This window comes from Rhipicephalus sanguineus, chromosome 3 (genome assembly GCF_013339695.2).
Source record: "Rhipicephalus sanguineus isolate Rsan-2018 chromosome 3, BIME_Rsan_1.4, whole genome shotgun sequence".
In the NCBI taxonomy this organism is placed as follows: domain Eukaryota; kingdom Metazoa; phylum Arthropoda; class Arachnida; order Ixodida; family Ixodidae; genus Rhipicephalus; species Rhipicephalus sanguineus.
In genome coordinates, this window is record NC_051178.1 from 207298592 (window position 1) to 207312564 (window position 13973).

General features: G+C 46.3%; 2 protein-coding genes across 2 annotated transcripts in view; one reads left to right on the forward strand and one right to left on the reverse strand.

The window, feature by feature from the left end:
- Positions 1 to 13973, forward strand: part of LOC119388165 (techylectin-5A) — a 50581-nt gene that overhangs the window by 17415 nt on the left and 19193 nt on the right. The gene's annotated exons all lie outside the window — the stretch shown is intronic.
- LOC119388164 (adipokinetic hormone/corazonin-related peptide receptor variant I-like) overlaps positions 959 to 13973 on the reverse strand; it is a 15703-nt gene continuing 2688 nt past the window's right edge. The window contains exons 3-4 of the mRNA XM_037655821.2: positions 2449 to 2653; positions 959 to 1773 (exon numbers count right to left, since the gene is read on the reverse strand). Coding sequence (XP_037511749.1) covers positions 1121 to 1773; positions 2449 to 2653 — 858 coding nt within the window. The 3' untranslated portion in view covers positions 959 to 1120. The remainder of the gene's footprint in view (positions 1774 to 2448; positions 2654 to 13973) is intronic.

Sequence of the window (13973 nt, forward strand, 5' to 3'; positions counted from 1 at the left end):
CGGTGGTGCTCACCTCCTACAATTTTAATGATTACCCAACTTTGCAGCTGACTGGGGAATATGTGGGATCGTATTGCTGGAATGAAGGGTACAAAAAGTTCGCTTGTCTCAAAATCAGTTTTTAAAATGCATGATGCTACGGTGTCTTATGTGACTCTACGCATCGTCATGAGATGACGTCATCATCTAGAAGCTCCTGAAGACGTTGATTCTTCAAGATATTTAGTTCAACCCCTGGAGACAATTTTAATGAGTCTTCGCTGAGTGCGTATGCTTTGCAGTGATTCATTTTCTGTGGAGTATCAAATAGGTGAGTTGTGCGGATACGTTGAATGAACAGGCATAAAGTGCCTCATACAGGCTGACCGACGTTTCGACAGGGCAACCTATATTTGTCAAAGGTGCCTGTCATCATTGGCGTGTTATATTTAAGCGGGTTAGTTGTTGACGTCATGTCCCGATGTGTCCCTGCCAACACTTGACAACTTGGTGTCCAGTTCGCAAGTACCGCACATATAGATACACGAATTAAGTGGTCATAGCGAAGTAGGTTATCACGCAGTGCAACAGCAGTATTGTAGTTGTACATTGATGCTGCGTTTCTTTTTTGCTAATTGCTGTTTGTTTTCATCTGCGTGCCTCACCTTGCTTGTAGCCGCCGCCGCGGCCCAGTGGACGGCTGCTGACCCGAAATACGTGAGTTCGATCCCGGCCGCGGCGGCCGCCTTTCGATAGAGGCGAAATGCTAGAGGCCTGTGTACTCAGATTTAGGTGCTCCTTGAGGAACCCCTGGTGGTCGAAATTATCCGGAGACCTCCACTGCGGCGTCTCTCATAGACTGAGGCGCTCTGAGTCGTTAAACCGCATAAACCAGTCAACAATCGCTTTGTTTTGACCTTGAATCCGCAGTATGAAATAAATAAATAGAAATAAAAATACATCATAAAGGTATGCCACGTAATCTTTATTATTATTATAATCCAATTCAATGAGTACTCGTGAGCAAAGAAACAGGACGGTATACTCCGCACGTTGTCAATCCAGGTGATATAGCTCGAAACAAGAACATTCTGTTTCCGATGGTATAGCTACCAGCAACCAGCAATGTGACGCCCTTCCCTCAGAGGCTGTGGTTTTTTCTGAGCGGCGTGTCGTACGCAGACGCCAAGCCATTCAGTGCAATGCCGTTAACCTGCGCCGAGCGGGCCTCCGACACCCGCTCATCGTGTATGCACGGGACGTCCACACTGAACACGCACATGCCCTTCGCGTCAGCGACGCACAGCGAGCAGCGCTGCGCCCGCGGATCGCCGTACTCGGCGTTGGGGTCGACAACAGCGGTGGCAGGGGCCACAGTTCTCGGAAACCATGATTGGAGCGTGCGCTTGGAGAAGCGCCTCAGCGACGACGAGAAGCGGCGATTATCTTCCTCCGGGACGGCGTCGGCCGGGTAGCATCGGGACGAGAAGCAGCGTCCCACGTTCAGGCGTCCTGTGTAGCTGCCGTACACGAGCGGGTTTACGCACGAGTTGGACACGGCGAACATGAAGAGCGACGACTGGAGGTAGTCGTCGACGTGCTTGGCGCTCTCGGCGTCGAGCTGGTACCACAGCACCATCACCACGTACGGCGTCCAACAGAGGAAGAAGGCCAGCACGATGACCACCGTCAGGCGCAGGGTGCGATACTGGGCGCGCTGCATGCGCCGCATGTCTGAGCAGCGCAGTCTCAGCCGCGCGCAGGGAGCCGCGTCGGCCACGCCTGGTTCCTGGGCTGTGTCAAAACCGGCCACTCCGTTAATGAAGCCTTATACGAACGGCGGTGAATATAGATCTTCAAGAAACAGCGCAGGGGCGGACAAAGAAGGGAACAAAGACAAGCGCCGAGTTCCATTCTTTGTCCGTTGTCCGCTCCTGCACTGTCTGTTGAAGATGGATTGCCGACTAGCCCAACCTCAAACCTTGCGTGAATATTGAGACAGAGCTTTGTTTTCTCTTCGCGCACCGTTGCTCTTTCATGCGCTGCTTACGCGAACATCCACCGCACAATTAATAAAGGCTAAAACTGAGAATGCGCGAAATGGTGTCCGATACATGGCATGCCAGGAAAGTTTCTACTAGTCGCAATCGGCAAAGTAAAGGCACTCCAAAGTACTATCTGCGTTCATATTTACAACCATCACGTCATGAACGATCACTAACTACAAAAAATATCACCACCACGCGTGTTACCTTGTGAGCAAAATTAAGACTCTTTGTATTGATCTACATTGACCTTTAAACATTGTAAAATCGCTGTGCTTGAGGCACTCTCAGCTACAGAGTTCTAATAACAACAAAGAGGACGGCAGTCGTACTCTTTTGTGAAATTTGTCATGTGACCTTTTCATTGCATTTAAAGATTTAGTGAATCGACGATGTAAAGAAAGTTGCGAGGAAAACTTCTTACCGCGCGAGTCCTTAGCCTGGCGGTGCATTTCGCACAGGATTCGACCGTACGCGAGAATGATGGCGCCCAGAGGGATTCCGTAGAGCACGAGCAGACAGAACAGGTTGTACAGCGTCTCGTGAAGCGGCGATGGGAAGGACGAGAAGGTGACGCATTGCCAGAAGCCGGGAACCTCCGGGTGCTCCATGACGCGGAAGATGAGCGCCTGCACATACCGGAGGCGAGACAGGAACGTGTGAAATGCAACACCAAACTATGTTTTTCGCAAAGTAATCCTATCTTGTGAAATTAGCTCCTAAAATCTGAAAAAAAAAGGAGATACATAGGACCAATGGCGTCAGAGACACCAGGGCCCGTATTCACAAAAACGTCTTGCGCTAAAAATTTTCGTATGAGAATATTTCAGCCAATCACGATGTGGCACAAATCATTAGCGAAGCCAGCTGACAAACGGGAAAACGCACTTTACGAAAGAGAAGTTTTGCGAATTTAGCCCCTGTTTCTATGGCACGTTAACTGAAAACACGCTTTAAAGATGAGTAATGATGCAAGGAGGTTCGCTAATAACAATATACAGGGACAGGCAAAACAATGGCACTCTTATGGTAACACATTATCCTCAAATAATTACTAACCATGCATTATCGCCATAAAACCCCATGTAGACTCGTTTCTGCAGTCTACAGCAATGATATAAGCGGGTACCGTTGCACGAACTCGCGTCCTTTCATGCGCTCCATTATACTTGCACGTACACAGGCTCAGGACTACGGTGTGCACTCATCTATAAGCACGTAAAACGCAGCAGTTCTTTTAACGCGATAGCGTTAAAGAGCTCGTATCGCAGAAATTCCGCCGTCGGCGTCGGTGTCGGCGCCGTTGGTTGCGAGCGAAAAATAATCTTGTCCGTGACCTAAAAATCGAAAAAGCTGCAAATAAAATAAATAATAAAAATGTTGGCTCCGAGTGAGAATCGAGCCCATGCCGTCTGCGTGGCAAGCAGGTGTTCTACCACACAGCCACGCCTCTGCTTGGAGCTGTACTGAAAGCAACTTTTATGCTTCACAAAAATACGCGTCCTGTATACGGGCGTCACAGTACGAGATGTAATATCGCAGTAATATTGCGTGGTACAAGCGTACATTGCCATCGGGCGTCAGACCATGTCAATATCATAACGACTTGGTGGTTTAAAGACAGCCACCCATTACAAAAGGCACACACATTACTGCGCGTATTCCCTTAAGGACCACGCAGTGGGTGCATCGCAACTTCGAAAAAGTTTCTCACGCATAATTGCTCCTGGTTTAAAGCATGCTACCCATTACATAAACCATACACCTTAGTGCGCGCATTCTGTTAAACACTCGTAGTGTTCGAAGTGCGCACTAGGGGCAGGATATCGCTATCACGTTCAACTCTTAAAGGCGAAGCTTAAACGTCCCCCAATTTTTGAGGAAAATGCTGGACGGCTGCGGATGAAAGTGGCCGTATATTAGGAAAATAATAAGCTACGACTTTCGAAAGCGCAACCTTAAATGCGCCTCGCAAATTTTTCTGTGATGTCGCAAATTGTGGTCAATTTTAAAAACAAAAAAACACTAAGTTAACAAATGTGTTACTCTTCAATGCGCCATCGACAGATATCCCAACTGTATATATTGTTTTCGTCGTAACATTGAATTCGGACAAACTTGATGTATAAGGTTACAGCTTACGTGAATTTTCTAAACCTGTTTACGAAGGTTTTGCAAGAGATCAATGAATGTGTTTGCCCTTCCGTAGCACAATCATAGCGTGCAAGAAGAATAAAAATACTTCAATTAAAAAGACCGCAATGAAATCCCGGTAAATGCAAGCGATATTTATTGTGGCTTATGCGGAATCGATACCGTCAAATAACCATTGAGCTGAAGCCGGAAACCCCCTCAATGCCCCAGCCTTACGTCACAGCGTTTTGATGGCGATCTCGCGCAGAAGGCACTATGTTTGCGTAAGCGGTTATACCGTAGGGACACAGAGCGTGCGGATGAAGTCTCGCCTTGAGGTGGTCATCCATATGAAAAATTGGCCACACGCTATATTCACGCTCTTGCCATTTGCCACCACCCCCCTTTTCCCTGCCACTCTTCCTCCCTTCCTCCCAGCTCTTCCCATTTGCTCCCGCACATTGTCCGTTGCGCACCTCCTCAATACAGTCGCTCCCATCTGATTCCACTTCGCGGTCGGATTGCCGGCTTGGCGACAGAGGCGACAATTCACACTCGACAGGTAATGGCCGTAATTTCTGGCGAGCACCGGGCTGTCACTTGAGGATGAGACGACCAAATGGCTCCTCATCGTTTTGAGCCGACGGTGCTGCAATTTTTCATGTCGCCTGTTTCCGCTTCTTTTCCTCGAGGGACGCTATGCGTCCGGACGGCGACAGCTAAATCACCAATCTCTTCGAGGATTTACGACAGCGACCATTTGAATGTGCCTTGCAAGCATGTTCAGTCAAGGTCGGACATTTCAGTTGGAGAAGCACTGACGAAATCATGCCGACTACATAGTTTCATTTACAGATTGATGTTATACTGTTAGGGATCGAGTCTGGTACTTTCTGCCACGTGTGCTCGAGTGTCTACTTGAAATAAGAACAGCGCAAAAGATAAGACAGAGGACCAGTAAAGCGGGGAGAATAAACGTATTTATATGAAAATATGCCTAAGGAGAGGAGCCCTTAGTGCAGGACGCCATGAGCTTGGGCCGAACCCTGGGCCCTCGCGACCAGCCTTGGCTGATCTTCTTTCGAAGTACGAAGAAATCCGAGAAGAAAGAACTTTCCGAGAACGGAGAAGAGATCCGGATCATTACAGTACACGCAATTTCGAAGACTTTTTCCTTAGAATGCTGGAATACATTAAGACGACAGCAGAAGGTTAGATGGAGTGAGGGAATAAAGAAGTTCGCAAGCATAAAATTGAACCAGCGCGAACGATATAGGGTGTATTAAAGTTCACTGGGGGGAGCCTTCATCCTGCAGTGGACATAAAATGGGCATCAACCGGGAATTTTTTCAAATAAATAATAACAAGGTTCTTATAAGATGCGAACATTATTGTTGAACATATCATAACGGTTATAAGGAAACTACTTCCACGTAGTGCAGCACTTGCGTTCTAACGCAGCATCGTTTTACACCGCTGCATATTACCGGAAAAAAAATATTGCTGCGGCAGATGGACGTCGGAAAAGCAGGAGCGCCAGTGAGGCGCGGTCAATGACGTGAGTTCCGCAATTACAACGGGGTCTTATCACGCCCCGTCAACGCCAAGCCACAACGGCTCGCTGTTTGCCGTACGTGCATACTCTCGCTCGTCGGCTTATTTGCCCGACCGAACGGAACATCGTTCGCCAACCACAAGCAGACAAAGGCAGGCTGCGGAACGCGACTATTCGTTCCTAATCCTCCCGTCGGTCCACGTCCGATGCCGCACACTCGGGCACTTGAGTTGCGTGCATTAAGCTTGAACGAAAGAAGGAGGATTGATCTGTTTCCTTCTTCTTAGACGTAACCTAATGGAAGCAACAGACAACGAAGCTAAGGAAGGCAATATTACTGGCATCTTTTAGCTGTAGTATAGTAATTATGACATCGACTTGCAGCAGCTAAGGACCGAAGCTACAACCTTCGGATGACGCGTCCGATGCTCTACCAATTGAGCTACAGCGGCGGTCGCTTTCCCATCCACGTTATTGGATATTTGTGTTTCTGTAATCCTGGTAGTGTTAGCCAGCGGCTAACACTCCCAGGATTACAGAGGAGGCTATGTTTAGCGTATCGTGCTATAGGAAGCCTATCGCACTGGCGAAAACGTTCTGTTTCGAGCAGCCAAGCGATTGTCCAAAGTCATAGCTTCAAACATCACTTCAAACGCCACTCGTATAATAAGCTATAGGTTAAACAATTTTCATAAACAAGAAAACAAGGGTTATAATCATGCCGATGTCCATCGCGTTTGAAATAAATTATTCACACCTTGTGTATAATGATTCTTTGCAATATAACAGCGTATGGTCAACACTGCGACAATTCGTAACTTCGCAAACTTCACAGGAGTGTACTGCAATTTTATTTTCGACGAACAAAGCTTGTGTCTTCTATTATCGAAAAACCAATACAATATGCCTATTTGTTCGTTAAATAGAGGAAGAAGCCGTTCGGATTGTTACGAATAAATTCCCAGGTGGCTAAAAGCGACACCTTTTACTTTTAAACATCCGGATACATGCGTAACAGTAAACATTGTGAAAACATTGACTGCAGTGCAAGCGGCGACTCAGAAATCAGAATCGTTACACGCGCAAGCCTTTCTTGATTAGTAATGTTATACAATGCACCTGCCACGGTGGTCTTGTGGTTATGGTGCTCGACTGCTGACCTGAAGGTCGCGGGGTCAAGCCCCGGCCACGGCAGCCACATTTCGATGGATGCCTAATGCTAGAGGCCCGTGTACTTAGATTTGGGTGCAGGTTAAAGAACACCAGACGGTCAAAATTTCCGGAGCCCTCCACTACGGCGTCCCTCATAACATATCGTCGTTTTGGGACGTAAACTCCAACCATCATTATTATGAAATACAGCAGAGGAGGACTCTTCGCTCGCGCCTTAGAGGAAAATGGATATACGCTTTCATCAGCTGTGCACAGAACTACTCTAGCCGTTCCTGCCTACTGAGCCAGACTGCCGAGCGTCGTTTCGCCTTCGGCGCGAGCCGGTTGTTGCGCCATTGATCATGCCCAGCGGGAGCCTGCAGTATAAGAGCTCTCGCACCCGAAGCTTGTACTTCCTTATCGCTTCAGCCACGCCATCAAACATCGCCGCACTTTCGTTACATTTGTATTATTTCTCTCCTGTTTTTTCTTCTTCCACGCAATATCGCAGTATTCACCCGCAACACAAACCAATTTCGTTTTTCTTCCTGATTCATAAACATACGTCGCGATAAAATAATAAATTTGTATCGTGACCACATTTTCGTGGCGGAATTCCGAACGGAAATGGGTTGTTGGTTATTCTTTTCTTTATTTCATTTAACAGGCTTGACCGTCTAAATAAGGGGGATACGTCTGAATCCATTGCCAACATAGTGCGGCTGTCACTCCGGCACCGCAAAGCAAGCACCATGAAAGAAACCCTTTAATACGTAAACTTATTTTAATAAACACTAGAAAATTATGCTTCAGTGGTTATACTGCCATGACCGATAGTCTTCCTCCAGCAGCCATTTCTCCGTGCTTAACTCCGACAGTTAGGTGGCAAGGAGCCGCGAAGGCGTTGCACTCTTTTACGTGTCTTTGACATGACAGGGGGACTGCGTCGGTCGAGCAGCAAGGGCGCGGTCGCGTGCGCTATCTCGACAGACTTCAGTAGACGGCTCGTATACCCTTGTATACTTTACTCCCACCGCTTACTTCGCGTTGAGACGACAGACAGCCCGAAAACCCCTCCGTTACCTGAAGCGGCCGTATTCCCTTACGCCAGCGTTTTGTCCAGTTACACGAGATCGGATCTTAAAGCAGTTAGCTGCTAGCCTTACTTCGTATAACATTCCAATTTGTTGTTATCACATTCATTGCTTCGACCTTGCGGCGAAACTATGACTTCTTTAAATATAAGATCGGCAAACGCTAGAAGTGAAAATCAGCAGATACTGAAGCCAAGGAAGGTATAGGGGACGTTAATTGTACTTTTTTTTTAAAGTGTTTTGTAGCATTTGTGATCTAGATGCGAAGAAAGTAAAGTGGACTAGAAGACAACTTACCGCCGGCAGGGACTGAACCTGCAACCTTCGGATAACGCGCCCGACGCTCTACCAATTGAGCTACGGCGGCGGTCGTCCTCTCGTCTACTTTTATTGGGTATTTATGTGCATGCACCCTGGGAGTGTTAGTCTGCGCCGCTCGTAGCCATGACGGCGAGTGCGAAACACTCTTTTTTTGCCAGCTGACGTCGCGATGTACGTGATCCTTTAACGAGCGGACAGTTTACCAATGAGCCCTCGCATACTACCTGAAGGCATCAAGTCTGCCGGAACGAGACCCTCGCTATGAATGAATGAAAGAAGGGGGAAATCTTGAGGATTCGTTTCTTTGTTCCAAACAAAGAAAAGAGCCCTCGAAATTTCCCCTCCTAGACGTCATTACGTATCATTTAACTAGCGCTAGCCAACATTACTCCGTGTTCGTAGTGCTAAAATAAATACGGCACTTAACTTCATTCATAAATTATTGTCGACGACATCACCGAGAACAAGACAATAATCCGTTTCAAAAATGGGTAGAGAAGGTGCAGAGAGAACATTATCTTCAAATGGAAGATGCGGGAACGTTATCTTTCCACCCGCACTTGTCATCATTCTTGGTTATCGCAGAAACGCGCGAGCGGATTCTTCACCATCTCAGATTCTCTCCTTTTTTTTTTTTGCTTTCATGCAAACCACGGTGATCAAACGACACCGCCTTCTCGTAAAAAAAAAATAATAAAAAGCTTGAATTTATAAGTTTATATTAAGAACAAAAGCAGGACGGAAAACTTTTTACTCTGCGCTCTTTAATGTGCCAGACACCGAATCCATTTTCTCCGCACCGAGAAACGTGTCGGGAGTGTGGATGAGCGATGAAAATGGGCGAGCTCATTTATCCGTTGGGGCCAAGTAAATCATAAGCATGTTTAAAACCTATCCGTCTTCGTTCACATCGGCTGCTCATTTCCGATTTCTTTGTAACGCCTTTGCCCGGACAACTTTCTTTATAATTCTAATGACCTGGTGCGATTACAGTATATGACGGTAATTTTATGCTGACGTGTGCGCAGGAGATATTCCTTGGCTTTTTCTCAGAACAACGGTTATTACAAAATTTCCAGTTGCCTTTGAGGTGTCGTCGCATATCGCGGGCGTTCTTCGACGAACATCATTTGCATCACTGGTATTGTGGGATACTGTAGAAGTAAAAATGTGAAGTAAAGGAGAACATCAATTGTTTCCCATACTGGACTTCTCCTTTTGAAAACGAAAAAAGACCTTCGCAGATGCTGCCTCACTAAGACGTTTATTTAATTTGTTTTCATAAGCACTGTCTCGATATGGTAAGCTAAATAATGCACTCGTAAACAGGGTCAAAATTGTGCATCTTAGCACATCTATAAAAAGCGGCAAAGATCTGTGGGTGCGCAAGTGTCGGTGTCTGAGCCAAGGCAAAGAGCGTATATTGATTTGACACTGAACGAGTGGTTAGGACAGTTTGTTCATCAAGGTACTATATTAAGTTGAACTATATTGCAAAAGTTGAAAATACGCATATTCATGTTTGTAAATTTATTGCCCGCCTATTACGTACAGAAGTAGCAACAGCTGACTGAGATTGCGTGGTAAAAGATTCTGCAGGACGACTTGTTGTTGGTCTACTTGGTGCTTGCTGACCGTCATAATGTATTATGTGGAAAACTACGCGAAAAACGAAATTGTTCCTTTGTCTACGTTTTTCGCGCAGTTTTCCACATAATGCATTACCAACTCGCCCAACAGTCTGTTCTTCTACGTCATAATGTAGCGCGACGACACAACTAAAAGGGCTCGGAGGTATACCTGTACAACATAGGCGGTATACTGAGAACTTTTAATGGGAGGTCAACGAGAAAACATATATGCTACTCCCAACGCGCAGGCGCGCAGGCCACATGCGGCACGCTACAGGGGCGCTATTCAGAGATAACAAAGTCAAATGAATAAACGAAAAAAGGCATGTTTCGTGGCAAATAAAACAACAGACGTCTGACTTACATAGTTACTACTGTTCTCTTTGATTTAAAACGACCCGAAGGTCGTGGGATCGAATCCCGGCCGCGGCGGCCGCATTTCAGGTGGAGGCGAAATCTTAGAGGCCCGTGTACTCAAATTTAAGTACACGTTATAGAACACCAGATGGTCCAAATTACCGGAGCCCTCCACTACGGCGTCCCTCATAATCATATGATGGTTCTAGGACATAAAACCCCCAAAATTATTATTATATTTGATATAAAACGTTCTTAAAACTCACGTGCCGTTTTTTTTTTCTTTACTCACACCCAGGATCTTGACATCATGAAACCTTGGAGAACATGCGCTGTCTTTGCAATTAGCAGAAGGATGCGCACTCAAGTCCTTCTTCAAGTTATTCGCGTGTTCTCTCATTCTTTCGTCGACACAACGGCCAGTTTACCCTACATGACACTTACCACAAGACAGGGGGATTTCGTACGCCACCCCGGTGGCACAACTCACATACGGCTTGACGTGTTTGACATGGCAGCCTTTCAAATGGCTACTCGTGATGCAAGAACACACGAAATAGGTGCGCTGTACCTATTCTCCACTTTTTTTCAATTGTGGCTCGTTTTATGCACGTACGGCACAATTTCAAGCCTTGGGCCACTCAGCTCACCGGCTCTAGCACCATTCGCTGGAGTGCCCGCTTTTATCTTCTGTAGAAGCGATTCGGCCACAAACATCGCGCTGCACCCGTCGCCTGGCTGCCCGTGGTGCGAGCACGGACGGGCTGATATGGCCCATGTACTTTGGGAATGCGAAATAAATGAAGATAGGCTACGAGAGAGGACGAGGACAACTGAAGGACCCTCTGAAGCGGGGCGCCTTGCTGAGCGACGGCGAACCGCCCTTCTCAGCGAGGCCCCCGAAGACCAGGAGTGGGCCGTCCAGCGGGCCAGGGCCGTCGCCGAGGACCTCGGAAGATGTTCCTCGAATGGTGTATCCCTGGCAGCCTAGTCGCGGGCTCAATAACAACCGTTGGACAAATAAAGTTTATTCAACAACATCAGGACCGAACGAGGGTAGCCGGCTTTTGAAAGCCTGACCAACTGGTTTTTTTTCAAAACCGACCTGCACTTTGTCCTCACAAGACCTCTTGATTGCAGACCCCAAGCAGAGCAACAGCCCTTCTTCCTAGTTTTGAGACAGCATAGTCCCTACGGTTTAACTTCTCTTTTTGGCTAGTGGTGAGTAACGCTAGCACACGTGATTATTTGAAAATATAAGACTGAAATCCAAAAACTGAAGGGTACTGTCAACGGGAAGTCTATATATGTGAAAGAGAACCCTTTATCGGGAAGCTGCAACATATATGAAGTACTACTAACATCCGAAGTGTGCAATGTACGTCCCCAATTCATCACACACACAAAAAAAAATAATCTATATACCTAAAAACATTATAAAAATCCCCTGTCCTCGTTCGTCGTGCTTCAAGCCACAATGAATCCTCACCAACTCAGTTTTTTCGTTCTGTCAAAGTTTTACTTTCCTCCTGAGATATGTATGGGTACTTTACTAATGACGGACATTGTGATGAAGCTGCCAGTGTCAAACAATCGGGGGAACAGAATTTGTGCAATCCTTTTTCAACTTTCATGTTCAACAATCGGCTTATAATGGTCGCTGAATACTATTGGACCATTCTGTTGCATACGCCCTACTTCTCCCAAGTGATGTCCCACAGAGGCGGGTGGAGTGGGACAGATTTTTGCTATCATAAACTGTTTTTTTACAGCGGCACAGAAATGGTAGAAACCAGTGCGTCTCTGAAGTTTCGCAATTTGTTTAAACTTGTATTATAATCCATCAAACGTCGTTCTACGTTCAAGTTAAACAAAAATAAAGATATAATTATGAGAAGTGTCCCAATCCTCCCGACATTTGGTTTGCGCCCGTACTCGAAATACTTCGATTATCGATATCACTTTCTCAATACAGGGTAAGCTAGGGAAAGGGTGAGAACCTTGTCACGTGGCGGACGCGTTGCGTGACATTGCGTCATGCCTCGATTATTCCAGCTTTTGTGCTTGCGCTCGGTTTGAGGCGCGTCAGCTGTCTCGGCGCGCGCTTTCGAGAAGCGGCCGTAGTGGCAGTAGGGGGCATTTTGCGATTGATTTCGGCGTGCACGCTCGGTCGCGGCTAACGGTCGGCGCCGCAATTTGACGCTGGCTTTTGAAGGTGGTGGCGCGTTCTTTGCGTACGTGCTGTTTGTGACTCAATAACACCGCTCAGAAAACTGGTGGAAACAATACAACGTAGAATAACACAGAACTGAATGACAAAGTACACCCTCGTGAGACATTTTATCTCGGGCCATTTGGTTCAAATTTAGGGAAACAGCAGCCGCAAGGGCGTAGCCAGAAATTTCACTGAGAGCTGCCGTACAAAAGCACGAAATGACGCACGCAATACGAAGCCGTTCCTACTTTAACCTTAAAAGGACACTGAAGGCAAATAACAATTTATGTCAGAGTGAAAGCTCAATGTATGACAACATCTAAAACGGCAATAATATCAACAGCAGTGCCCTACTTTCCGAGAAATTAAGCTAAATGTATCACACGATGAGCGCCACGAGCGGCACATTTTGGAAATGATCCCGATGACGTGAGAGAGTTCGACTACAATTAATCACTCGTAATCAAACTAGCTGCAATAAAAAAAGAACCTTCCTTGCATCAAGAGACGTAATAAAATGTTGTTTGTTCGTTTCTGTTTGATTCATGGAAAAAAGAACCTCTTTGGCGTTGCCACGTGGATCGGCGCGCGTGGTTCAAAGGTTTCGTTTTCGCCGAACTGCACTTCGCCCGGCACCCTGCTTCGCTCACGCGGTCACGTTTCGGTATCGCGTACTGCCGCGTGTGTTTTGCGCGCTCGTGAAAGTCGCTCTGACAGAAAGTTCGACAAAATGCCGCATGCATGTGATGTTGCCGGATTCCCGAATGGTGCACGCCGCCAGTACACGCCGCCGCGCAGTAAAGGCGGGCAACGTTGGGCACGGCAGCAGTGACGTATGGAAGACTGATTTCAGGCGGGTGATTTGAAGTGCGCTAACGCGGTGCGGACCACTAAAATGTGATTTTATTTCAAAATCAGCACTTCCTTGGTCCAAAAGTAGCATTACGAGGTTTCTGGACCGCTGAAATAAGCTAAAAAGTTTCACAATTTGTTACTGTATAAAGATGTATGCAGCATCACGTACTATTTATTCACTGTATTGTTTTCTTTTTGTACTACTTTTCTCGATGATAATAGTGTGCAAACTTGTTATTTTAATGACTTGTATATATTTCATTGATGTATTAATAGTGTCTGTGGCCAAATGCTGACCGAAGTCCAAGATACACGGGGTGAGAGCTTTGTCAAGCTGCCTAAAAGCAGCTCTTTCTCTCACTCCTCATGATCTGTATTGCTCATTATATAAACATCTATTCTATTCTATTCTATTCTATTCTATTCTATTTCAGCAATAAACGTCGACTTAATATTTGCCTTTAGTGTCCCTTTAAGCGTCACTTATTTGTTTCGTGTTTCAGCGCACGTATCTCAATACCCTGAAGTTCACCGTGTAGCATATACTTGTGCAGCAAAACCAGAAGTAAAATTGAACCAAAAAAATTTGTTTTGATATTTGCTGTTATACATACGCTAAAGAGTTAGTTGCAATTT